At 45.1% G+C, this 24,757-nt stretch overlaps 2 protein-coding genes across 9 annotated transcripts; one reads left to right on the top strand and one right to left on the bottom strand.

Moving 5' to 3' along the window:
• On the top strand, window positions 1–6,240 carry TNFRSF18 (TNF receptor superfamily member 18). Of its 2 annotated transcripts, none has more exons than XM_021281971.2 (6): window positions 1–489; window positions 2,279–2,410; window positions 2,924–3,011; window positions 3,465–3,553; window positions 4,001–4,141; window positions 4,398–6,240. In XM_021281971.2, exons 1-6 carry the CDS (start codon window positions 315–317, stop codon window positions 4,535–4,537), a joined length of 765 nt encoding a protein of 254 aa, XP_021137646.2. In that variant the 5' UTR covers window positions 1–314; the 3' UTR covers window positions 4,538–6,240. The 2 variants fall into 2 exon arrangements, with proteins under 2 accessions (XP_021137646.2, XP_021137645.2); XM_021281970.2 differs by having other exon boundaries at window positions 18–489; window positions 4,376–6,240.
• Window positions 6,241–9,112: 2,872 nt separating this feature from the next.
• TTLL10 (tubulin tyrosine ligase like 10) lies at window positions 9,113–22,210 on the bottom strand. 7 transcript variants are annotated; one of them, XM_021281847.2, is made up of 12 exons: window positions 21,481–22,210; window positions 19,521–19,622; window positions 19,086–19,251; window positions 18,510–18,628; window positions 18,308–18,428; window positions 17,616–17,701; window positions 17,257–17,428; window positions 15,978–16,149; window positions 14,217–14,357; window positions 13,589–13,705; window positions 10,405–10,498; window positions 9,113–9,472 (listed from the first exon to the last, which is right to left on the bottom strand). In XM_021281847.2, exons 2-12 carry the CDS (start codon window positions 19,609–19,611, stop codon window positions 9,171–9,173), a joined length of 1,581 nt encoding a protein of 526 aa, XP_021137522.2. In that variant the 5' UTR covers window positions 19,612–19,622; window positions 21,481–22,210; the 3' UTR covers window positions 9,113–9,170. The 7 variants fall into 7 exon arrangements, with proteins under 7 accessions (XP_021137522.2, XP_021137525.2, XP_064893995.1 ...); XM_021281850.2 differs by having other exon boundaries at window positions 19,530–19,622; window positions 21,481–22,205; XM_065037923.1 differs by lacking the exon at window positions 21,481–22,210 and adding an exon at window positions 20,193–20,801.
• Window positions 22,211–24,757: the final 2,547 nt, after the last annotated feature.

Genomic DNA, 24,757 nt, shown 5'->3' on the forward strand with positions numbered 1-24,757 from the left:
GGCAGCCTGTTAATTTGCATTAATTTTCAATATCGACTTGCAAAATCCTTTGAAAAATCAGATTACATGACGCTCCATGTTGCCCTCAACCTGCTGACCTCTCATGAGAGTCACTGGCTCGTGGTTGCTGAGCTCTGCTGTTCGAAGAATCTGATGATGTAAAAAGAAATATCCTCCCCGCCCCTCGAGAAGCAGGAAGAGTGCAGCCACAAAAAGCGGGGTGCCCTCCGCAGCGGCGGGAGGAAGAGCACCTCTGTAGGGAAGCCCTGATACAAGCCCACCCTCGCGTGCTTTCGGGCTGCGCAGCTCAAGACATGACGGAGCGGAGGAACAGGGTCGCTCGCGTCAGGGTTCGAGCTTGTTTGCTGCTGCTGGCGTGTCTGTGGCTGTGGCCACAGCAAAGCCTGGGGACAGCGTGCCAGGATGGGGAGCTGAGGATAATCCGTAAAGACGAAAAGAAATGCTGCCCCAAGTGCAACTCAGCCGCGGGTAAGGGAATGATGTGTCTGTTTTCTTTCTGTTTGTCAGTATTGCCTTGTGCCAACCAGGGTGATCAAGTGTGGAAGAGGGGTGTGTGTGTATGCAAACGTATCTTGAGTAACAAAACAAACTGGCAAGGGCTTCCCTCCTGCCCCTTAAATTCACAACGTGCCTTGGCTGTAAACTTCAGAGTGGACTCATGTTTCAGGTTTGTTATGTGCTCATACTTGTCATTCTGTAGTGGGAAAGGGAAAGCTGAGTTTCTGTGGCTTCGTCTTGCTCACAATGAAAGAAGATGTTCACTTAATGCTGATTCTGAGCCCTGGCTCCATTCAAACATGGTTTCAGAGGTTGCCTGTGCCCTTGGGACCTCAGAGGGAATCCAGGGAGTGATGCTCTTGGTGAGGATGCCCTTTGCAGTTTGTCCTTTGCAGTTTGCTGTCCCCGAGAGCAGGAAGCATCACCCTTCAGGTGCTCTGCTCAGCTGAGCTGTGCTTGTCCCAGGGCTCCATGAACAGCAAGGTGATCAGTACTTTCAGCAGCCTGTTCTAACCTGTGTCCTTGCCTGACCTGAGGCTGGTGGTGAGATGATAACGGGTTCTCGTAAGTAAAATTAAGATGCTCAAGGTGGAACAAGTGAGATGCAGGACTGACTGGGTGACGCTTCTGTGCCTGTTGGGCTGAAGGACAGAACAAGTGATTCTAACAACCCTTCCATGGTCCCAGGTGCAATCAAACTGTTCTTCCTGCTTTAGTGGGAGACAGAGCTGAACAGGACGCAACATGCATCTTGTTGATATGACCCACAGTGAGGAATACACCTTTTTTCTCTCTGTTTGTCCTGAAACAGGGTTGCTGCAGGTTTCTAGCCAGCGTGGCAGTGTTGTTGTCCCATGGGTTAACAACAGGACTGGCCGAGAAGTTGAATCTTTCATAGAATCATAGAACAGTTTGGGTTGGAAGGGACCTCCACAGCTCATCCAGTCCAACCCCTGCCATGAGCAGGGACATCCGTAGGTGGACAGCAAGAGTCCTCAGTCGTGTGGACACCCCAGGGGATTTCCCTTCCCACTGAGATAAAGTCACTCAGGACGAGGTAGGAGAGTCATTGGTTGGGGGGATCAACTCCAGACTCACCTGCTCGTGATACACAGGAGAAAAAGCATCCCTGAGCTGTTTCATTTTTGCCACCAGACTTCATTAAGTTCTGGAGGCTGGTGGGTGGAGGAAGATGTGGGCAGTTCCCTGGTGGCCCTGTAAATTCCGTCACCGACCTCAGGAAATCATCTTTGCTTGATCTTTGCTGCTCGCTGTGGGTTTTTAAATACACCATTGACCTTGGCAGCATTCCCCTCTGTATTTTTTTGGTTGAACAGCACTTTTCCCTAACCTGCTTCCAACTGCCTGGCGCTGTTTACTGCTTGGACCAGTATATGTGATCAGTACTTTGTTTTCATGAACCCAGCAGCCTCTCAGAATTATAGGTGATATTATTGGAGTGTAGGCAAGTTCACAACAGAACTCTTCTAGAAAGAGAAGGATGGGGTAGGAAGGGTGCTGGCTTTATGGCTTGGATTGAGACCCACTTCTGCCAACAGAGTTTAGCAAGCAGGTACTGGTGGAAATTTCCATACGCTAGACTTTATCCAGTATACATGGGGGTGACATCCTCCTGGTATCCATTTTTTTTCCAGCAGAGCACAGTAAAGAAGTATTCCACCTGTGTCAGCCAGTTAAGCCAAACGTTAATTTTTGGCCTCCATGGCAAGGCCAGGTCTAAGTTCTTTCTTCTTGGCAGGAGACAACCCATGTCAAGACATCACGGACCAGGACTGCAGATGCCGCCAGGGTTACAGCTGCACCGATCGTTCCTGTGGCTACTGCACAAAACTGCCCGAATGTGCGGAGGGCGAGGAGCTGGTTAAGCGCGGTAACTAAAGTCTAAAAGGCAGAGTTCAGTATAAGTGTCTGGCTGAGCAGCAGGCAGTCATCTTCGCTTATTATAACCTGCTTTTGGGAAGGCTCACGATGCGGAGAGAAGTGCCATTTGTACCCTGGCCTCTGACTAAAACCTCTGCGTCCCTATTTTGTAATTCTTCCCTTCCTAAATTGGAAATATTCGCTCTCCTGCTCAGCCTTGCAGTATCGCTTTTCGTCCAAGCTGCTACAACTCTCAGTAGAAAGCTCTTTTATTCTGTGTTACCTATTAACTTCATGCCTGCTGCTGTCAGATGGAATTTTCTATACCTCTTCCCCAAGGAGCCCACCCATATGTGTCCCAAAATGCAAAAAGGTGGCAAGAATTGTGTAGAACTGTTTCTCCGGGGGGTGATTGATAATGCAGAAAGAGCGCAGAGGGAATGCATCGTGCTTTAGTCTGTTCTATCCCCATCTTTCTGTGAAGCTACTGATCACTAATAATTCCTGTTCTCTTTTCTTCCAGGCACTATAGACCTAACGTTCGAATGTAAACCCTGTGAGATAGGAACCTATTCCAACGTTAAGAACGGCTGGTGCCGAAACTGGACTGAGTATGTATTTATTGACACTTCGGAAACTTTGGAAACAAATGTTTAGGAAATTAGGAAATAAAATGTTTAGGAAATTAGGAAATAAAATTGAATCAAAGACAAGATACCCAGTGAGATTAAATGATTATTTTTAAAACTCAGCAATAGATGGTATTTCTCTCTCCATTTGGCTTTATAAATAGTAGGTCTCAAAGCAGAATTCAAGACAAACTGCTGTGTGTTCAACCTTCTTCCAAGTCCAGCTCAAACTGATTCAAAATTGTTCCAAATAGGGGTATCGATTGAAACAAAGAGGCTAAAAATTGTGCATAGAAACAATTGTGATGTAGTGTTATCTTGGTTTAACTGCACTGCTATAAAAGAGAAAAAGGAGACAAGTTGTGGAAGGAGCCAAGAAGAGGAATGGAGGGGAAGGCAGGAACACTCTAAATGTGACTCTTGTTCTTCTTTTAGTTGTGAAAGATCTGGGTTTCTCACAATCAAGCAAGGCAACAGCACACATAACGCAGTGTGTGGTTTCCCTGGTAAAGATTTGGAGCAAGGTACCTTCTCACAATAATTTGTTTCTTTGAGTCTATAACTTTTCTCTGCTTCTTCAGTTGGTGACTTGCTGTGTAGTTATCACCCAGAGTTCGCTATCGTGAAAATTTGCTTTGAATATTACTGGTGTGTTTCTTGCAATATTAATACAGGTAGATCTAACGGGCAAAGATTCCACCATTAAAGCACTGTCGGTAATAAAGGCAGAGAAAAGCCCAACAACTGTCCTTAAACAGAGCGCACTTACTGGGCAAATTATCAGTTTTCCGTTGAACTGCGCTTGCTAGATCTGCATCTCAGTTTTATTGTTAATACCCACACTGTTTTTTTCTTCCTTGGAAAATTATTGTCCACGGAAGGAGGAAATTAATCTCAATTTCCTTGCCTTTCCTTTAACAATAGTCTGTGTGTGTGGTTTCTTCATCTTTAATAAATACATTTAATTGCAGCTCCGATGACGACTGACTCTCTCTACACCACCATCCTGGCCATCCTTACTGCAGTGGCCGTGTTTGTTCTCATCCTGCTCACCTTCCTCTTGCATTTCTGCATATGGACCCTGAAGAAAGAGAAATACCCCGCAGTTGACGGTAAGTTCACCTTTGTGCGCTTTTGGGTGGCTTTTCAGAGCCAGAATGGAATAAATCAAGTAGAATGAATAGAGTAAATGCGGATTTACTCTCTGACTTCGGGTGGGTTGGTTTCACTAAGGTGCATCACCTGCATCTTGGTCCTTTCCTCCAGAGAGGGGACGTGTTGGTGAAGACCAGGGGCAGCTCACAGACCTCTTGTATGTGCGGTGCTTTTGCTTGTTCTCACTGCAGATCTGGAACATCACTTCTCTAGGCTGCCTCTGGCTCGACAACTCTCACACCAGAGGGAAGAGTCCTGCAGCTGCCAGTTTCCAGAAGAAGAACATGGAGACAAAACACCCGAGGAGAAGTCTTGCTACTTCCACACCCAGAGCCCGCAGTGAAAAGAGATGAATTGGGATGTACTGGAGAATGGGGAGATGAGCTCAGCTTTAAGCAAAAAAAAAAAAACAAAGGGAGGGACTGGGTGTGTAAAGCATCATTATATACATTATTATATCATTTATTTTCCTTCTCTTCTGTAACTCAGCAATCCTGGGTACTGAATACTGAGTTACAACAGGTTGACTTCTGAAAGGGTCAAATGATCACGCCGTCTACAGAAAGATGTTTAATGGTCTCTTCACCAGAGTTTATAGAGTAGGAAAAAACAGCGGAAAGCAGAGAAAAGCCCAACATTTCTTCTCGATGCTTTTTAATCAGCAGAACATCTGCTGGTGTATCCTAGTGTAGCTCCAGTGACTTGATCAGCAGCTGAAAGGTATTCTCCTTACTGAAAATTGTACTACGGAGGATATTTTTACATGTTAGATTAACGCTTTTTCAGTCTTATAGAGCTCTAACATGGCTGGAATTAACTGTCTTGCCTGAATTTAAAGGGGCAGCATTTTAGCTGGAGTTGGTTGCTTTGTGTGACTTGACACTGATTTCAAATAAGAATTTAGCCTGTGGCTTCAACTAGTTGAAACTTGCCTTTTTTATATGATTATTTTCGCATTCTGTGACTGCAGTAATAGATTGAAAGCTCTGGATTCCTTCTGGGGAAAGCTGCTTGGAGCAGACTCTTCAATGACTAGATCAGCTCTGGGTAGAAATGCGGTTTGACTCAGCCTTCACATGGAAGGTTATAAATATGTTGCCGTGCAGCCATTACATCAGCCTCCTCGCAATTCCTTACGGATAACGCAGCCAGCACAGGGCTCCTAAATTAAATCCTAACAGAATAATGACATTTCTGCTAATCACCTTACTGAATACTCAGAGGGGATTATTCCGAGTTGGAACACCGTGCTGGTTTAAGTAGGGCTCTGTGACATTACAATGGCTGCGGAGCAGAAGTTAGTGCGTCCCCAGATGTGTTGCAAAAGCCGAAGAAGTGGGACAGTGTTGCGGTTTAATCCATGGCAGCTGATTCCCACGCGGCCACTCGCTCACTCCCCGCGCTGGGATGGGGGAGAGAATGGGAAGAGTCACACTGAGAAAACTCATGGGTTGAGATAAACACAATATTTTGTGTTTCCAGTGCAAATCCCAAACTTGGCCCCGCACTTTCTAGCTGCTATGAAGAACATTCACTCTATCCCACCCTTACGCCTTACCTTCATGTAGAATAGGAGCAGTGGTATTTCTCAATACGGAAAGGATGTTATGCATGTAATTAGTACTTTCAATGTATTTTTGCCTTCTTTGATGCTCTTACTGTTAATTCTTGTGTTACTGACAGCTTTTCCTGTCCGTATCCCCACGTGAAATTCACTTTTCAGAGGGTGAGTTTTCCTCTGTTGCTTTGGGAATGGTGCAGATTCTTAATTGGGGTGCCCTGCAGATTCAGCCAGGGAAGGGTGGAAGCATTGGTCTGGATTAAGTAGGATACATTTGTTAAAGTGTGAGACTGTCTCTGCCTTATCAGCAGTTTTGCTGTGGGATTTAACATACTCAGAAGACAAAACACTGGCTACTAAAGACCCTTCTTACTGCTCCTTCCATGTTGGTGTGTTTATTCTCAGCTCTGTCTCGACCCTTCTTGCTTTTTAATGTTTTCAACAAGATTTCCCATTGTGACCTTTCATAAAGGTAAAATAAACTTGCACACTGAACGAAGCGCCTGTGTGATATAACTAAGCAAATCGGGAAGGAGAGGTTTTGTTCTTTAGGTTGTCGCAGTGTTCTTGAGCACACTGAGTTTCATTTCCCAATTCCCTTCCCCTCTCCCACAGAACTATTTCAGCAATGGACCCCTGACATGGTGCTTGTGTCATTTAATTTTAGATCTGTGCACTTGCACTTTTTTCTCCCTTTTTAAGCAAGTGGCTTAGCATTTCCTGGCTGGGGCTAAACCATCTTTTCCGCTACCGAAATAGCAGGAAACTGCGACTGATCATTTTTTTCCGTTCCTGATGACGGCAGAAAAGCAGCAACATTTTTTTGGGGAAAAAAAAATCAGCAGAGCTACTATTTGAGGAATGAAAGATTGGAGTGTCTGGTGGAAATTTGTGCCCCTGGCAACGTGTGGCAAATCTTGGGGAGGTTTTTAAGGCATCCTGGACAGCAGGGTGACCGTGAGCCAGCACTGGGCCCTTGTGGCCAGGAAGCCAATGGTACCTGGGGTGGGTTAGAAGGGGGTGGTCAGTAGGTCAGAGAGGTTCTCCTGCCCCTCTGCTCTGCCCTGGGGAGACCACATCTGGAATATTGTGTCCAGTTGTGGCCCCTCAGTTCCAGCAGGACAGGGAACTGCTGCAGAGAGTCCAGCGCAGCCACCAAGATGCTGATGGGAGTGGAGCATCTCCCGTGTGAGGAAAGGCTGAGGGAGCTGGGGCTCTGGAGCTGGACAAGAGGAGACTGAGGGGTGACCGCATTCATGGTTACAGATATATGAAGGGTGAGTGTCAGGAGGATGGAGCCAGGCTCTTCTCGGTGACAACCAGTGATAGGATAAGGGGCAATGGGTTCAAGCTGGAACACAAGAGGTTTCACTTAAATTTGAGAAGAAACTTCTTCCTGGTGAGGGTGGCAGAGCCTGGCCCAGGCTGCCCAGGGGGGTTGTGGAGTCTCCTTCTGTGCAGACATTCCAACCCGCCTGGACACCTTCCTGTGTAACCTCATCTGGGTGTTCCTGCTCCATGGGGGGATTGCACTGCATGAGCTTTCCAGGTCCCTTCCAATCCCTGACATTGATTCTGTGATTCTGAGCTGTGGGTGTTGAATATTCGATGCTGCTGCCAGATAATACTTGAACATGTTGAGCAGAGATGAATTATTCATTGGAAACTTGCAGAAGTGGTGTTTTGGGTTTGTTTGCCCGCCTTGGAGAGCAGTTCCACCTCCTGCTCACCCAACCCCCTGACTGTACAGCGGCTTCTTGATGGGAAAAGCAACCAATTTCCTGACTTCTCAAAGCTCCAGTTCAGAGGGAAAAACCCCACGTGTGAATCATTTAAGCCCTGGAGAATTTCGGTGAAAGAGCAGTCCTTTGCATCAAAGAAAACGAAAGCTATTGGCTCAGAACAGCAAGCTGGTAAGAAAACCCTGGGTAGAAGTTTCCATTCCGAGAAAACGATGGCTTCATTTTATCAGGATGCAGCCACCGCAATATTTGAGTCAGATCACGGCTGAATTTTCAGCTCAAATCCCAGAGTTTCTGGGGTTTTCAGGTTCTGATTTGAACAGCGGGCTGATCTCTGTATGGACTGTAGGTTAAACAAGGCTCCTCCCTCAAATCATTTACATCTCATGAAATGTCTATAACAAGATTTTATTTTTGCTTGACTTTTTTTTATTGTTGTTTCCCAAGGAAAGGGAAATTAAGCCATTGTGTGATTACACACCTGTTTCCCCAAATAACTTCCCAACTTCTTGCCCGGTTTCAGCCCAGCCTGGCAGAGATCCTCAGTTCTTAAAAGCACCAGGAAAAGACACTCGGAATTTCTGGTGCTTCTTGGAGATTTTATCTTCTTCTAAAATTGTTGGAAAAGTAAGTTGTATGTTTGCATGGGCAGTGTCATCCTGCCACCTGGTGACCCTGGTGGATGTTGCAGCGAGTCCCTTGTGTGATAGTTTGAGTCATAAACTCTTTATTTTGTGACTGTAACTAAAAGGATTATTTTTAAAAACTAATATAGCAGAACGAACACTAATTTTTCTAATATCTCTCATGAGCACAGTGTTGCAAATTACGTGCAGCAAGTTTAGTTGCTGTAGCCTAGAACAGCATCCTCCAGCACCACGACTGTTCATGTAACGTGACAACGGTTGTTCTCATTTTCTGCGGCTTTCCTATAATTTTTGGATATAGTTTTACTTTCTGCAGAAGAACTAAACGCTTCTAGAAATAACTACAGGTCCTCCAGTCAAGGTTGATACCTGTGGGTAGAACTAAATACTTCTAAAGGTAATAACTACAGGTCCTCCAGTTGAGGTTGGTACCTATGGGTAGAACTAAATACTTCTAAAGGTAATAACTACAGGTCCTCCAGCTGAGGTTGATACCTATGGGTAGAACTAAATACTTCTAAAGGTAATAACTACAGGTCCTCCAGCTGAGGTTGGTACCTATGGGTAGAACTAAATACTTCTAAAGGTAATAACTACAGGTCCTCCAGTTGAGGTTGGTACCTATGGGTAGAACTAAATACTTCTAAAGGTAATAACTACAGGTCCTCCAGTCAAGGTTGATACCTATGGGTAGAACTAAATACTTCTAAAGGTAATAACTACAGGTCCTCCAGTTGAGGTTGGTACCTATGGGTAGAACTAAATACTTCTAAAGGTAATAACTACAGGTCCTCCAGCTGAGGTTGATACCTATGGGTAGAACTAAATACTTCTAAAGGTAATAACTACAGGTCCTCCAGTTGAGGTTGGTACCTATGGGTAGAACTAAATACTTCTAGAGGTAATAACTACATGTCCCCCAGTCGAGGTTGATACCTGTTGGTTTAGATATGATGGAAATTAGCCAGACACTCAGAGCGCAATCAAGTTTATCTTTTATTTGTATGTCTTCCGAGCTCGTGGAATCCTTCTCTCTTCAGAGGGTTTTCCCATGGAAGAGCTGCACGTGTGGTACAGTTAGGACAGTTTGTTGACAGTTCTTTCTGGAATCTTTCCTTCTAGAATGATGAAGTTTCTTGGAAGAATTCCTGGGGGCTTTTGGGGGGCTGGTCCCGGCCGTGCGGGGCCGCAGAAACCTGCCCATGTACGGAGCGGTCCGGAGCGGCCGCCTCATCTCTGCAGCATCCTCGTGATACAGCAGCACAAAGCGGCAAAGAGTCTCCAAGGGCAAAACACGCCGGCCTTTGAGGCACTTGTGGAAAACCTCCAGAACCAGATCTGGAAAAGAAGATGCAGTTGTGAGATGGTCCAAACCACTCCTAACAATAAAATCCATCCGAGTTTTCACAAAGTTGTGTGCGCGTGGGGAGGAGGAAGATGGGGGAGAGGTGGTTTCCAACCTATGATCTGTGTCGACTATTACTATTAAGACAATTTAAAAACAACTCAAACATTAAACTATTCTTGCGTTTGCTTCAGCTCCACTGGAAACATTTAAGGAGATTGGTAGGAAAAATATTGCTAAACTGCTTGCAATGCAATATAGGATATGAATACACCCCAAAATGAACATACATATGCACAGGAAGGTAACTACACATGTACATAAGCATTAGTAGGGTATTGCTAATACCTTGCGTACAGACACTTTACTGCTTCATACATGGATTTGCTGTGATATCACTGTAAGAGGGGAAAGAGGTTTTGGTCCTCCAGGCAGAACCAGTTCTGGTTTGTGTATATCAGACCATGTAAGGGTTTTTTCAGTCTTTGCATAGTCCACACCAGGGTTGGCAGCTCTGCTGGTGCAGCACAGTGGGACATGCTAAACACACTATAGAATGCTGCAAAAACCAGCTTAAATTCCTGCGCATCCAGAACAACAGGCATGAGAAAAACCTGCAGGTCCAGTTCATAGGGTTGTGTATTAAGATTTAGCCTTTTGTACTTAAATTTATAAGAAAATATTCTTTAAAATAATTATGACTGAATAATTAAACACTTATTTCTTTCTAATGGTTCGTGGCTAAAGAGACTGTAGCTTGTCTAGGTCTGCATGGATCAGGATTTTTAATGCCTTCTAAATCGCTTATGAACTCAGCAGTGAGATATCTTTATTTAAAGGCTGGTTCGGACCTAGAGCTGATAGAAAGCAGAGTCTTGCCTCTGACGAGCAATGCAATGACGTGATTTCTGCTGCTGGCCATTACCGAGGCTCTCGTGGACCACGGCGGGGATGGTGTCGCTCAGGGCTCTGCAGCCGGTGTGCAGAGCGGGGTTTGCATTCATCTCCAAAAGCCAGACCTAGGAAAGACGGGTACAAATCAGGAATCGCAGCTGGAGTCAGAGCGATGCCCTTTACTGACCTGGTGAACACCTTGAGAGGTGGGAGTGCTGATAAATCCCATAACACAGAATTCAGGTGGGGCAGAATTCTCATAGGGAGTGGAGGAATTAGACGAAATCCCTTTTTGCACACAAACTTATTTGAGAACGACTCTATGTGTTATTTTGTGTCTCCAGCTGATGCTCTTTAGATTAACTCCTGCTCTATAAAGGTACCGTGTTTTTTAACATACCAGTTTCCATAACAGTGTCTCATTGAGCTTTTTGAATAGCTCAAAGTTATAAGGAATCTTGGAATCATTTTGATTTGAGGTGGACATGGCATCAAAATGAAGCAAACTCGGTGCTGAGTTCTCAATGAACCCTTAGCCTCAGTTTCCTGGGGAAGCTTTAGATTCAGCCTTTTAGAAGCCATCTAAAATACTAGTTTTACAAAACTACATCAGTCTCATCTCCGTTTCCCTTTGAAATACCAAGTTCTGAAGCTACAAGCCACAAAATGTGATGGTCCAGTTGCAAATCCATGTGAAACCAACCAACTTGTGCGTAATTCTGTTTACTGTTTATTTTCCCCATAGCAAGAGAAATTCATCTGTTCACTTTCTGCCTCCGCCATATGGTGCTGCATCTTGTATAGAACACATGTAGGAACTATTCTGTGATTTGTAAGGAAAGGATGTTTAATCGAAGGATGGATGTTTAATCAGGTGACAGCCCCAGGAGAATTTTACTCCCTTTTAATTGTTTGTTAAACATAATTATAAAATTATTGCTTTTCTGAAGCAGCAGCGAGTTTGATTGTAAGTACCTGAGAAATGAAGTTGGGTAGGTTTTAGCTACATGACAGCCTTCACTTGGCACTTTATTTTGCTGAGAATAAAATACGACAGTAATTTTCACTCATTTGAAATACTTTATTAAACAAATGAAAAGCTGGTGAGGGCGGTGAAATGTCTTTATTTTCCTAGAGAACTGGACTAGCTGCTCAAACCTTGTTTGCAGATGCCAACAGAGGGCACCTCGGCTACGTACATTTTTCTTGGCAAACTCATTCTCGTGAGTCTTCTTTTTCCTATTAAAAGTCCATAAGATTTTGTGCTGACAGACAAACTCAATGAACATTCATAACTGTCTTGATGAGGTTTTGATGTTTTCTCCTTTGAAACAAAGTGCCATGTTCCCCGTGACATCTATCAGGCTCTTCATTGTCCATGTCCCCGCTATTGTGCTGTCTGAATGTCTTTTATGTGTTTTATATGCTCTGAACCCTCTCAACAACCAGGGCAAGTTAACAAACGTCCTCAGCTCTATTTCAGGAAGAGCAGAGAGAATAAGGTCTGGATGAATACCCATAACTTTCATAGGAATTTCATGTAGAATGCAGGTGCCTTGCTCGAAATTTCCTTGCAAAAATACAACAAAGAAAGGAAACCAAAAGCTGGAATGTCTGTTCTTGGCTTCCTTACCATGGACTGTTCCTTTTCTTCAGATTTTCGACCCTGAGCGCCCTGTGGTTGGGTCAGAAACGCTGCTCGGGCTGGTTCTTGGGGATTCCATGGTTTCTGTTCCTTGAACAACACGCCTACTGTGGCCAGATCCTGCACCACACCGGGGCTGAGGCCTCATTTCTTATTTGTATGGTTCTAGACACAGCATCAGCATCTGCTCAATGCTTTTATTATCCTCTAGTTCGGTCACCATTGTGGTCTCGTTGCTGTAGAACCATCCTCATAGCAGCAGTTCAGGGTCTTTCAAAGGAGCGTTGGGTGATGGGATGTGCTGATTTGGTGGGTGGCAGACAGAGACCTGTCACAAGGGCATTTTCCCAGCTGATGCAGGTGGATATAAGAGATTTTTGGGTGCAGGAAATCCACGATAGAGCCAGAGTTTTCTTCTGCTTCTGATCAAAAAGTATTTAGTTCATTTAACTTTGCGGCTCTTTGCTGGAGCAAAACATCCTGTTGGGGTCTCAGGGAGGACGGGGACACTGGTCCACGTTCCCAGAGGCTTCAAGGGATCTGACAGCCAAGCCCGTGTCCAGAAACCCTCATCATTCTTATAGACAATACTCACCAACAAACAGATTTTGTTTACGTGTCTGTATGTAAAACACCCAGGGACGCAATGGGCTTTAAACACTGTTGGTTTTATCTAGCCAAGTAGGAATTAGCACGACAGAGCGATACTGGATCCTCTGTCCTACTCCCGGTTTGCACAGCCAAGGCTTTGCATGCCAGTTGCAAAAGACAATTCCCCCTGAAATCCGAGAAGCACCAGTTTCTGTGTCTCTGCCATTTACTCTCCCTTCCTGCACAAAGGACGTTATTGTTTGGGTGCCGTGCCCGCTGCTGAGCGTTAATTCCATTCTTTCAGAGGGTTTGCTGTTCCCGCTGCCCTTTGCTGGAATATGTTTGAGCTCCTTTCTGCTTTGCTAACAGCAGAATCCGCCAGATGGTTTTCTGTTCTTAGGGCAGGTGTTTTTGCAGGGCTGTGCTGCCCTCAGAGCACCTCAAACACTGAATTTAACATTTCCCTTCCTTCTTTTCTTGTCTGCGTTTCATTCACTCTCTGTGATTTGTGATTCTAACAGATTTTACAGACTTGCTGCGCTGACCTGTTGCTAAATGGTGAACATGGAGTGGAGATGGGGATGCTGGTGCTGATTTCTGAATGGTGAACATGGAGTGGAGATGGGGATGCTGGTGCTGATTTCTGAATGGTGAACATGGAGTGGAGATGGGGATGCTGGTGCTGATTTCTGAATCGATCATGACCAATTCTTCGGAATGGGAAGGGTGAGTTGCCTTTGACAGATACTCAGCTAGTGAAAATTGGTATACTCAATGTGATGTTCAAGGCATCACACACTGATTTATGCTGGTTGACCATCTGGCATGTTTTAGGAGAAAGAAAAAACTGAACGGGTGTTAAAATTGCCATATTTCCCACCAGAAACTCCATGTGAAAATTCTGCCCACTCTGCTATACTGTTGGCATTAGAAATTCGGCCAATACCGTACTTAGTATTTGACAATATCGTATTCGTACCTTGAAGTTTTCATCGATCAGAAAGTCGCAGCCGATGAGATCGAAGTAGCCCAGTTTGCGGTCCAGTTTGTGCTTGGCTGCCAGGAAGCACTGCAGCATGATCTGCTGCATCCTCTTCTGAAATGGACACACACAGAGGGGGTTACTGGTAACCGCGAATTCTAAGGAGTCGCTGGATGTCGGAGGTTTAGAGATGTTTTCTCCCCCTGCCTCCAGCGAGCTCCTCTCTACACTGGTCTTATGTCTCCTCCGTGATCAGAGAAGATCTAAGGCTCTGACATGATTTTCATGTGGCAAAATCAGACAGAAAGTGGAGAGCTCTTTAATTTTTAATGCAGGACCACAGCACCGGGCCAGGAATGTGAAGACCGTAATTGCATTTTTATAGTTAGCATTTACATCCACACTCTCTTTCTCAGCAGTTCACCCATTTTATTACAACTGAACTCTTCTTGTCTTCACCTTGGTGCTTGGAATCTGCAGATAAATGGTTACCATGGGACCATCAATACCTTCTAACTCGGTGTATGTGTTTTCCCTGGGGGCTTCTGTGAACTGATGGGTTTTCTCCCTATTTCTGCCACCCTAATTGGGCAGCCCAGCACACCGAACGCTTGCTGGCACTCACAGTAAACACGGTGAAAACCCAGTCTTTGGGGAGGCCACCGTTTTTTCCAAACTTCTCATTAACGTAGCTGTTGAAGTGCTCCATCCGCCACACTGTCTCGTCTTTCAGCTGGCTGTACAGGGAATTCTTCTTCTGCATGTACTGAGAGGTGGGGAACAGAGCAAAGAGGGGATTAGATTTCTGGTAGTGAAGAGTGACTGCGAACCAGCTTGTGTGGCAGATACCCCACAGCCCAGAGATGTTTTTAAAGTCATAGTCATGATATTCTTTGGACTAAATCAGGTTGCAGTGTCTTATCTGCCTAGTGCTGTCCTAGAGGAGAGTCTCCCTGGGAGAGATGGAGGGAGGGATGGATGGATGGATGGAGGGATGGATGGATGAATAGATGGAGGGATGGATGGATGAATAGATGGAGGGATGGATGGATGAATAGATGGAGGGATGGATCTGCAGAGGAAACCACGGTGAGGGCTTCTCTCTTCCACTGTCTCATTAACCCCTATGTCAGCTGGAGTTTATCAATAATGGGGTGTTCACATTGTTCAACCAAAGCCAAATTCCCCCTTCCCTGTGAACAGCTGGGCATGGCTGCAGCTCCATTGGTGGGACAGTTACCATGAGGTGGGAGAGTTTCAGTGATGCTGTCCCTGCTGCCTTTTGGAAATACTGTAGGAAAATACCTGATTCCTGGTGGGATGAAAGGTAGGAAGGGAATGAGAGCAGAATCAAGTGTAATTTGAAAAAGCCTGGCCTGTTACCAGCTGCTCCTGTAAATCTAGTTTCCCTCCTCCCAGCAGCAACCCAGATAATTTCTGTTCTGCTGGTAAACACCTGTCCTTTGTTTAACATCACTTGTGCCATGGGATCCTACCCCGGCACCTGAATTCCCGGGTGGAAAGCTCTCTAGCTGAGCAAACAAACCATGCCAGGAAAACAAGTGTGTACTGATAATAGCATATATTGCAGGGAGCAGCTCTGATCTGCTGCCCCGAGTTGCATTGCTGCAGGAACCATAAAAGTCCAAGCAAAGTGGGTTTGTCTGATACCTCTGTAATATAAATTTCGTTAGTTCTCGGAACACTGCATTATGCTGGGAGAAGGGCTTCACAAGCAAACTGTTTTCTTCCTTATGATTCTTTCAATTCTCTTTCATCAGGGCCGGTTCTAATGACTGAAGGGCCTCATTGGAAGTAAAAACTCAGGCAGAGCTGAGCAAGGAAGGTTTCTCTTTTGTATGGGAAGAGATGTATAAGGGTACAAGGCAGGATGGTCTCATTCTGTTAGAGCTCTCGCTTTAGAAGCGAGACAAGCAAAGATGGAGATTTAAGAATGCTGGTTCTTGAAGAACCCATCTGCATCTGACATCATTATGACTGTTGCATTTAAGCACAACAGGATCAGCAAAATCCTCCGCCGAGATTAAGGCTCCTTTGTGCTAGGTAGCTGCAATCGAGGCTTCTCGCCCTAAGAAGCTTATGATGTACAGATAAATGAGAGAATAACGGCAGGAAACAGAGGCCCAGGGAGAGAACTGGTCAGGATAAGCAGCGAACTGGTCCATGGCAGAGAGCAGAACCTGATCCGATTCTGCTCCCGTTCAGCCTCATTGCTGTGTCTGACTTAAACCTACGTCCATTGCCTGGGTGCAGGGATTTTGTGCATGAGGAATTTATTTTTAGCCTTTTCAAAGTCTCTTTTTTTCCTTCCCATCTCTGTCAGCCACGTCCTCTCCTTCTTCTGAACGAAACGCACTTATTTTACCTGGTTGGTCAGATGAACAGTCAGATCATCAGAAGCCGCATCATAATTGACACAGGTCAGCCGGACATAACCCTGGGCGAAAAATAACACGTACGGGGCCGTGCAGGCGATGAGGAGGAAGGAGCGGACATCGAACTTCTTCCCTTCCAGGAGCAGCGGCTGGTGAATGTACCTGCCAGGGCAGAATGACAACAGATGTCACCTACATGTCACCGTGATACAAGACAATTCAGAGCTCACACCAAGCCCTGCAGCCGTTCATTTAAATCACGGAATTGAGCTGTTTGTCCCTTTTTTAACGCTGTTTTTAAGGGAGTGGCAGCAGAGGGCGCATCTAGGAGAGGATAAACATGCCCAGAACAGCTCCTTTGGGGAGGAACAGAAGCTGTGCCAGTCTGGGGGGCAGGAGGTAATTAAAGATTTACTAATATTTACTGGAGAATATACAGAGTTTATGTCTGAACACAAAGAGCCCTTCATACAGCACCAATGCTTTTATTGCCAGAGTGATGCAACCCGGGATTGTTTCCCTCTATCATCAAAGGTCGCTGTATGTCCGTAGAAATAACAAGGATATGCTGTTAAAACAATCAATGCCAACAGCAGATTTCAAAGCAATATGGAGCCTTGTTCTTCAGAGTGTTGTTTCCTTCTTTTTTCTGCTGTTCTTCTCCTTTACAAAACATTCTGGTGATTACAGGGTCTATATTCTACAAAGAAGAACCTGCATGTTTGCTTTATTCGTGCAAGGAATAAAAAATAAACCAACCCCAACCCAAAGTTTTAGCAACCATTGGCCACTGCCTATTGATTGAGGTCTAGACTTTTGCAGCATTGAGGCAGAGAATATATTTGAGAGGCTTTTTTAGATTGCATGGAACAGATATTGCAGCTGTACAATTTGTAACATGCTGCCTTTGTCTAAGGAGCTGGGATAACGTCTAATTCAAATTGCTTTGCACCAGGTTTTACATATAGAGCTGTGTGTACTTATGTATAGAGCTGCAGCATCTGGCCTTTTGAAAGTCATCCTGAAATTTCCAGACAGAGGTAAACTCGGATCTTTCTGATGACAAAGATCTACCTTGAAATGGGTGAAGCGCAGATGCGAGACAGACTAACCAGAGAAACCTCCTCTGTCCCACAGAATGGAGTCTCACAGGTCGATGAGATGTGGGGCAACCACATTAAATACCTAGGGAACAATTCAGCTCCCTGTGGCCGGTCTGCTTAATCAAGCACACTACTTGCATGTTAATTCTCAGGCTTTCATTCCTACCTTTGCACTATTCTTGCCTGGGGAAACTTGTAGGGCATCTTCTTGCTGAGCAGATGTTCCTCAGTGCTGAGGAGCTTGGCTTGGAGGGTATGGACAGCAGTTGCGTTCTTGAGCAGGAAAATTCCTCGTCCTTGGTTGGAGCAACTCGGTTTGCAGATCCATATCTGTTCTTCTGCAGAGAGGACAGCTCTGTTACAGTAACGTGTGTGGTACGAAGCTGCTCACGTGAACATTTGTGTGTGTATGTACATACAAGTGCTTATAGATACCAATTATTATCACTGCATATACTTTGATGAACATTTCAGAGGATCGCGTAGCTATTTAAATTGATTGCCACCATGATTAAGACAGCTCACCTTTACAAAGCCCAAAAAAGGCATTTCTCTCGTCTTTTAAGTCCAGGCGAAAAGATTCTGGGAAGAATTCTTCCATCTTCAGTAACCTATGGGAGAATCAAATCCAGATTGAAAACCCCATCCAACATGTTCATTCCTCTGCTGCTTTCGGAAAGGACGATTGCAAGGAGGAACTTCAGAGATGGTTTTTTTTTTCCCTGCTTGTGTGTTTCTTGTATGTTCTTCCTGAGCTACCTCATCCTATAAACTTTCAAGAATGTATGTTAACCTTAAGGCGCTCTTCATGCACTCAATGTTTTTGAGGTGGCTGAAGGGAACCATGGTATGGGATTGCCATTTGATTTTTGGTATATCCAAAATAAAGGAGAAGAAACAGCAATAATCTTATATTTACATTGTCTAGGGCACAAGAAGTAGGGCGATGTACCCAAAAGTGGGGAATGACTGTGACCGTTGTTTTTGGGGAACCTGGCACTCTTGTAAGTCCAGACATAGAGAAAGAAGAAATTCTGCCTCTGATGTTTGTACTTCTGGAAGAAAAGTGATTTTTCTAGAAGATAAGAAAGAAATAAAACCCCATATACTTTATATCCTGTGCTGTTACACATCCAGAAGAAACTGGTCCGTTGTTTATGTGTTCTCACTTTCTGTTGGCGTTTCTGGTCAAGGTCCAAAGAGCTGAGGTCTCTTACTTGGCATTAGAGCTCCGGCTGATCTTTTTTGTTGTCCGCTCTTGCTCTCTCAGGCAGCACAAAAGCCCAATCTTACTGGTGAGGACTCCGTTGTTGGGAATCTGGTAGAGAAGCTGTTCACCTGCAGGAGAACAAAAAATAGTCCCAAGTTCTCGAGTTTTTCCCACTCCCTCTCCCACCCGGGGCCCACGGGCACCTCTACCTTCTTTGAAACGGCAATAGGTCTTTCGGGACTTGGTTTCGCACCATTTCAGAGCATAATCCTCTCTTCTGTCGTCATAGATCCGCTGCCAGCCTCTGCTCTGGCAATAGATGCTCACTCTGCATAGAGAAAACCAAACAGCAAAGTATTAACCCTCTTATTAACAAACATTTAATTAGCTCCTATCCCTTGAACTCCTAATAAATAAACAGAACTTCTGATCTGACAGTTTTTCTTGGACATAAATCTGTTCTTATTTTTTGCTTGTTTGACATTTAGCACAACAGAATGTTGATCAACAACAGTGGTTCCCAGCTCTAGTGCTGACAGCCCCAACAGAGAAACTGTCATTAAACAAATACGAGTATTTTGTTTCTGTACAAAGATATAGTGGTTTGCTGCTTTGCCACGGCTGGCCTTCCAGTGGATACTTTCCATTGGAATTTTCTTTAAATGGTTCCCACTCCAAAAAGGCAGCAAATCAAAGGAAAATTATGAGGCCAATGGATAATATTGCTTGACTTCATATAAGGCCATACTACTTTTTATATGAGTCTGCTGAGAGGACCTACTTACAGCTCAGCTCCATTGGATCCACCAATATAAAAATATGGTCCTGGTCCCACTGGTGCTTTTTGTGTCTCTTCTTCTGGCTGTTTTTCTTGAGGACGTGCCTCACCATCTGTTCCGTTCTCACTAGGCTTGGCTCTGTCAAGCTCCACTTCAGAGCTGGTACAAGTAGCTGCAAAATTGGAAACTGAGAAACTTCAGATGACCTGGGATCTCCATAAAATCCATAGCTAGGAAGGCGGCTGTTGCAGAAGAACATTCTGTAAGGTAAGGGCCTGCTTTATTTTGAATACAGTTGCTGGTAAAGGACCTCAAAAGGGCAAACCATACATTTTCAGATGTGGCATCTGATGCACTGTTGTCATCAGCCTCAACACCATCGCTGGATTTACCATCTATTGGTCTTTTTTGGCAAGAAAGTTCTGTTGGCTGGTAACTCACCAGACTCACCTCTGGCAGCTGAGGAGGATCCAGCCCCTTGTTGCGTCATGGATGGGGTGTCCTCTTTCCTCCTGGTTGGCACAAAAGCCATCTCTGCCTGGCCTGCAAAAGGGAACGGCATCGTCAGCCCGAGCCGTGGGTGAGCTGAGAAAATCCATAAGGTGTATCTTTCTCTCTGTTATCATTTTCTCTCTTGATCATAGGTGCCATTTTTCACCATCTGCTGAAGTTTCTTCATTTCTTCAGAATCTTTATCTTGACATAGTTCTTTAGCTGGGAATATAGAGGCTCTACTTTCTATCCACGGCTTCTAATTCACTCAAAATATCATTATACAGGGGCAAATAGCTGTTTAGCTTAGAAGTTGGCACTGCTGTCGTTAGATGATAAAAAATGGCTTCAGAATTGGAGTGAGAAATCTCTCTGTACCACATCTTCAAGGGGATTAGAGAGGCATTCTGTACAGCCACAGCTTCATGCCTTTTCGCCCCTTCATTCCGGGGTTAACCCCATATCTTAAGCTAACAAAAAGAAGTAATAGAAATTCTAACCTTGGCTGGGGAGTTTCTAAATACTTCCACAGAGCCTTAGCTGCTCTCTGCCCTGCCTCCCATTAGCAGAACTTGCTCTTGACTCCTAGTCAGGCCATAACCAGCTTCTAAAGGGACAAACCATCGCGTGACCGAGCAGGTTTTGCTCCGGGAGAGCTGTAGGTTGGTTGCTGGAGATCGGTGGGTTCGCAACAGCAAGTGAAGGCTCAGGAGCCAAACCGGCTTCTGCTTTATACATGGAGATTCCGTTTGGGAGGGTCAGAAATCCTTCAGCGCTACAGACGCGGGCTGGTCCCCTGGCAACAGCTGCCTGGCTACTGCCGGGGATCGCGCTGGGGTTCTGCTGCTAAAAATGCGTGTTCTTAGATAAAGCCGCCCCACGGCAGCTGTGAGCAAATCACTGCATGTGTCTCAGAGCAGAATCGACTAACAGGAACACAGGAAAATCAGTTTTCAGAGCCTGCTGGCTGGCACGTTGCTGCTCCCTTGAGTGTTAGAGGTTCACCTCTGCTGGAGGCACCCCCGCTGCTCGTTCTGCTCCAGATAGCAAAGCCCAATTTCATTCTTGATCACTAACAGATTAAAGAGATGAAAATATATCTATTCAATATAATATATTATATGAATGTAATATATATTAATATATAATGCAGTTTTCCTTTCCGAGACTGAATTTGCAAAGCTCAGGACTTTGTTAGTGCCGAGTGCTGGAGCTGATCCAGGAGTCTGAGAATTCGAGGATGAGCACAGAAAAGAAACAACTCCCTATTTTTGGGTGTTTCCGCAAAACTTCATTCTTACCAAATGAAGCGGATCCATTGCCAGTTCTACGACTATTCCAAACATTTCAAGACTTTGACAAATCGCTGTTTCCATAGCAGCCTCTCCTCCCTCACGTTTTTGTTTTTATTAGACCATTTGCTACCAGAGTGTATTGAAAAGGAGCTAAAACAATGGGACCTTGATTTTTGTTTTTAGTCAGCCACTGTGTGCTCCCAAACTAGAAATAATAAAGGATTTTGACACTTACGGAGCCTCAGTCAAAAATATAAAGATAGAAAGGCCTATTTATGTAGCCTTAAGTACAGATTTTTCTGTCCTTGAGATGCAGGAGTAAAAAATAAGGTGTGTTTTTGAATGACCTCAGCTGGATATGCACAAAGAGTAGATCATCTCCAGGGTTAACCTCAGAAGATAAAGTTTGGGAAGGTCTGTGCTTAATTTCAAGCTCTCACGCTTCCAGCTGCAGACACAACAGGTTGATTATTGACCTAGACACTAAAAGAAAAGACGAGATGTTAAGGAGAGAGATCCCCTTGCAGTGAACACACACAGCTCCTCACGGTTCAAACTACGAGGGAGTGAAAATGAAAACCCAGCAGTGTTTTCTGGTGCGGTAACTCCCCCACCTAAAAGCGAAGGGAAAAGTCAATGGCGGGTGGAACTTGGCTGCGATTCGACCTCTCCGGGTTGGCCCTGTGTCCTCCAGTGTGGCCGAGTTGATGTGAATGCCCTGGCACTGCTCCCTGGGGACACTGTGACCTTCCAGAACGTTCTCTGGGTTTTCCTGGTGGATCACAATGCCTGGGATCAGCTCCAGGCCTTGTGAACCTTGCGTTACCTTCACCCTCCCCGGGTGACCTCCCATGGCCAACCCACCCAACCTCACCTCCCCGGCCCCGTGTCGCAACCGCCGGGCTGCAAATACTCTCGGCAAACGTTACACCCTCTAGGAAATATTGCCTCATTGTCGGGGAAGGGGAGAGGCTGGTTACGGAGTTGAAGGAGGCGTTTCATTCACACATTAATATGTGCTCTTCAGGTTTCCTCTGCGTGCTGAGAACTGAGATGTTCCTTGGAGAATTACCAGAGTTAGATGTGTATTTGCCCTTGTGTTTTGAGATACTAACACAAGCTATTTTAAATGCATTTTTGACTCTTACTTCCTCCCCCTTTTTGTCTTGGAATCTCTGGTAATTCAAAGAATGCCACAAGTTTTCCTTTGTCGGGAGGAGCTGGAAGGGACGTTCCCCACCTCTTTACATGACGCCTGCATGGCCTCTAAAAACCAAGTTTTGCAGAATTTGGCCAATAGGTTTAAAAGTCATTAGAATAAGAAATGACAAAGTGACTGTGTGATCCTAATTATCTCGGAAAACCAGGCTCAGAAAATAACATGCAATAGAAAAGAATGTGTGTTATCAGCACAAGTAAAGCACCAGAAAGCACCATCTCCCCTTGATCGTGCAGGAAAGATGCTGTGAGGTCAGGAAAACTCATATACTCCTCTAGACTTTGTTTTCTCACTTCTATGGCAGAAAAAAACCCCTAATATTTACATGTTGTGGACTTTAACAATAACGGATAATTATTAATTGCTTTGATATGTTTATTAAACAACGCGGATTTGAGGTGCGGTCCCCACCCAGTATCAAGCTGCAGTCATGGCTTGTGGAGTTTTATTTCAGCCATAAAGGGAAGGAATGGGCAGCACGATGTGTATCAGCGTTCCCAGAGCAGCTTATCAGCCAGACCCGCGGAAATTAATGATTAAACCCAAATTCTGAAACAAAGGCAGGAGGAGACAAACCCTCTGGGTTCAAACATGGAACCTCATTCTTTCTTTGGCTGGCTGCTGGGTTCGCACCGAGGCTGCTCAAAAGCACCGGTTGTGGAAGGTTCGGCACAAACGCCCGTTTCATGTAAACCCGTCAGGCTGTACCGACACGTGTCCTCTTTCAAAAATATTTCCTTGCAGGATCCGCAGCTGCTCAAGCCTTGACCTGCTTCTCGGGTGCCTCCGGGGCTCCGAAATGATGCGATCTGCCCTCCTTGGGAAGGTGAGAGGGATTCCCAACCGCCTTCAGAAATGAATTTCTGATGAAAACTAGCATTCCAATAGTCTAAGGGCAAACTGCGGCAACGGCTTCAGTGGAGCTTTGTGGCAGTCAGGTTGCGGTGGGATACGCATCGCTCCGGTTATTTCTTCCTGTACCTTGTGAGCTCCTCAAACCCTGACGGGGCCCCATCTGCTGCTCCGAGTTGCTGGCAGCATTTCACAGTTCCAAAAAACAGTTGCTTCACCGTGTCAGATGGGGCCAAATTTTCATGCATATTGTCAATCACGTTTTGCATAACCCACACAGACCATCCCATGGAGCTGTGCTGCTATTTGTATTACTTTTCCCTGCAGACTTCACCATTTATTTGGCTGTCTGCAGGTGCGGAACGAGCCCCTCGCAGTGCTCCAGAACTTAGCTTCTCTCTTGGCTACTCAATTAGTATCTGCCAGTTCAACTCCTTGTAATGTAAGTGGACAGTGTGGGCTCAGCTGAGACCTTCGTTTCACTAAATAATAATAAAAGCTCATTGTGATTTTGGCAGCATCGACTTGCAATAGATTTAGACTGCTTATTCAAGCCTGTTAATTCTATTTTTTAAAAAAACATTCCTCATTTTGGTGGCTTTTTACAGACAGATCTCGCTTCTGTCTCCATGAGCTACCTGCACCAAATCCTCATCCCTTACTGGAAAGGAACAATCAGCAATGAATAACCACACAGCTCGGCGACAGAAGAACCCGTCTTTGATTTATCAAGTTCATGAAAACGCCCTGAAGGGCTGGGCGGGTATCGCGAAACGTCTGACGGTTGCAGCTCTGGCCTCGAATGGCCTCAGCGACATCGGCTCTCAAATACGGAAAGAACTATTAACTCCGCGTTCCATTTCCGCAGGAGCAGGATCTCACCGCTGCTCATGCGGTACTTCTGCAGCGAGTTGCACCTCGCAGTGTAAACGGAAACAGGTAATATTATTTGCATACATACAGCTGGAATCGCTGCTGATCTCTCCAGCTGAACCTACAGCATTTACTGGCAAAAATAGCAAATTTTTCCGGCAGCGGCAGAGTTTTGACAATAGTACCTGTGAGCAGAAGTAGCTGAACTAATAACAGTATATCAAAGGAGCCACTGGAGGTGTAAACAGGAAAAAGATTGGGGTATTCTCTGAAAACAACAGGAATGAGGGACACGGCAGGCACACACTTGCATTTCTCTGAAACCCGCCTAAAAATGCCACGTACAGTGTGTATATGTCACATACAGCATGCACGTCACATACAGTGTGCATATGTCATGTACAGTGTGTATATACCACGTACAGAGTGTATATGTCACATACAGTGTGCATATGTCACGTACAGTGTGTATAAGTCATGTACAGTGTGTATATGGCATGTACAGTGTGTATATGTCACATAGTGTGTATATGTCACGTACAGTGTGTATGTCACGTACAGTGTGCATATGTCATGTACAGTGTCTATATGTCATGTACAATGTGTATATGTCACATACAGCATGTATATGTCACATACAGTGTGTATATGTAATGTACAGTGTGTATATGTCACATACGGTGTGTATATGTCACATATGGTGTGTATATGTCACATACAGTGTGTATATACTGAGCCTTTGCAGATGGGGAACTTTCACCCAGGGTTTAGTGCTGACTGACACCACAAAACGCCTCCCGAGAGTTCAAACCCCACATCCCTGCTATTCCAAGAGCTTCAGCAGCACTGCTTTAATTTTTACAACCACGAGCAAGTGTAAAACCTCCAGGTCGCTGACAATTCCAGCAGCGAGGGCCTGAAAATTCACAACGGGGACATTTCTGGGG

Source organism: Columba livia, chromosome 21 (assembly GCF_036013475.1).
Source record: "Columba livia isolate bColLiv1 breed racing homer chromosome 21, bColLiv1.pat.W.v2, whole genome shotgun sequence".
NCBI lineage: Eukaryota > Metazoa > Chordata > Aves > Columbiformes > Columbidae > Columba > Columba livia.

Bases quoted from the DNA above. Each gene is read 5' to 3' on its own strand.
- TNFRSF18 (XM_021281970.2), top strand. From the start codon at position 315: ATGACGGAGCGGAGGAACAGGGTCGCTCGCGTCAGGGTTCGAGCTTGT. The intron at 3,012-3,464 runs GTATGTATTTAT...TTCTTCTTTTAG, and splicing joins TGGTGCCGAAACTGGACTGA to TTGTGAAAGATCTGGGTTTC. The intron at 3,554-4,000 runs GTACCTTCTCAC...ATTTAATTGCAG, and splicing joins TGGTAAAGATTTGGAGCAAG to CTCCGATGACGACTGACTCT.
- TTLL10 (XM_021281847.2), bottom strand. From the start codon at position 19,611: ATGGCTTTTGTGCCAACCAGGAGGAAAGAGGACACCCCATCCATGACG. The intron at 17,429-17,615 runs GTGAGCTGTCTT...TCCTCTCTGCAG, and splicing joins CTTTTTTGGGCTTTGTAAAG to AAGAACAGATATGGATCTGC. The intron at 16,150-17,256 runs GTAGGAATGAAA...CTGCCCTGGCAG, and splicing joins CAGGCAAGAATAGTGCAAAG to GTACATTCACCAGCCGCTGC.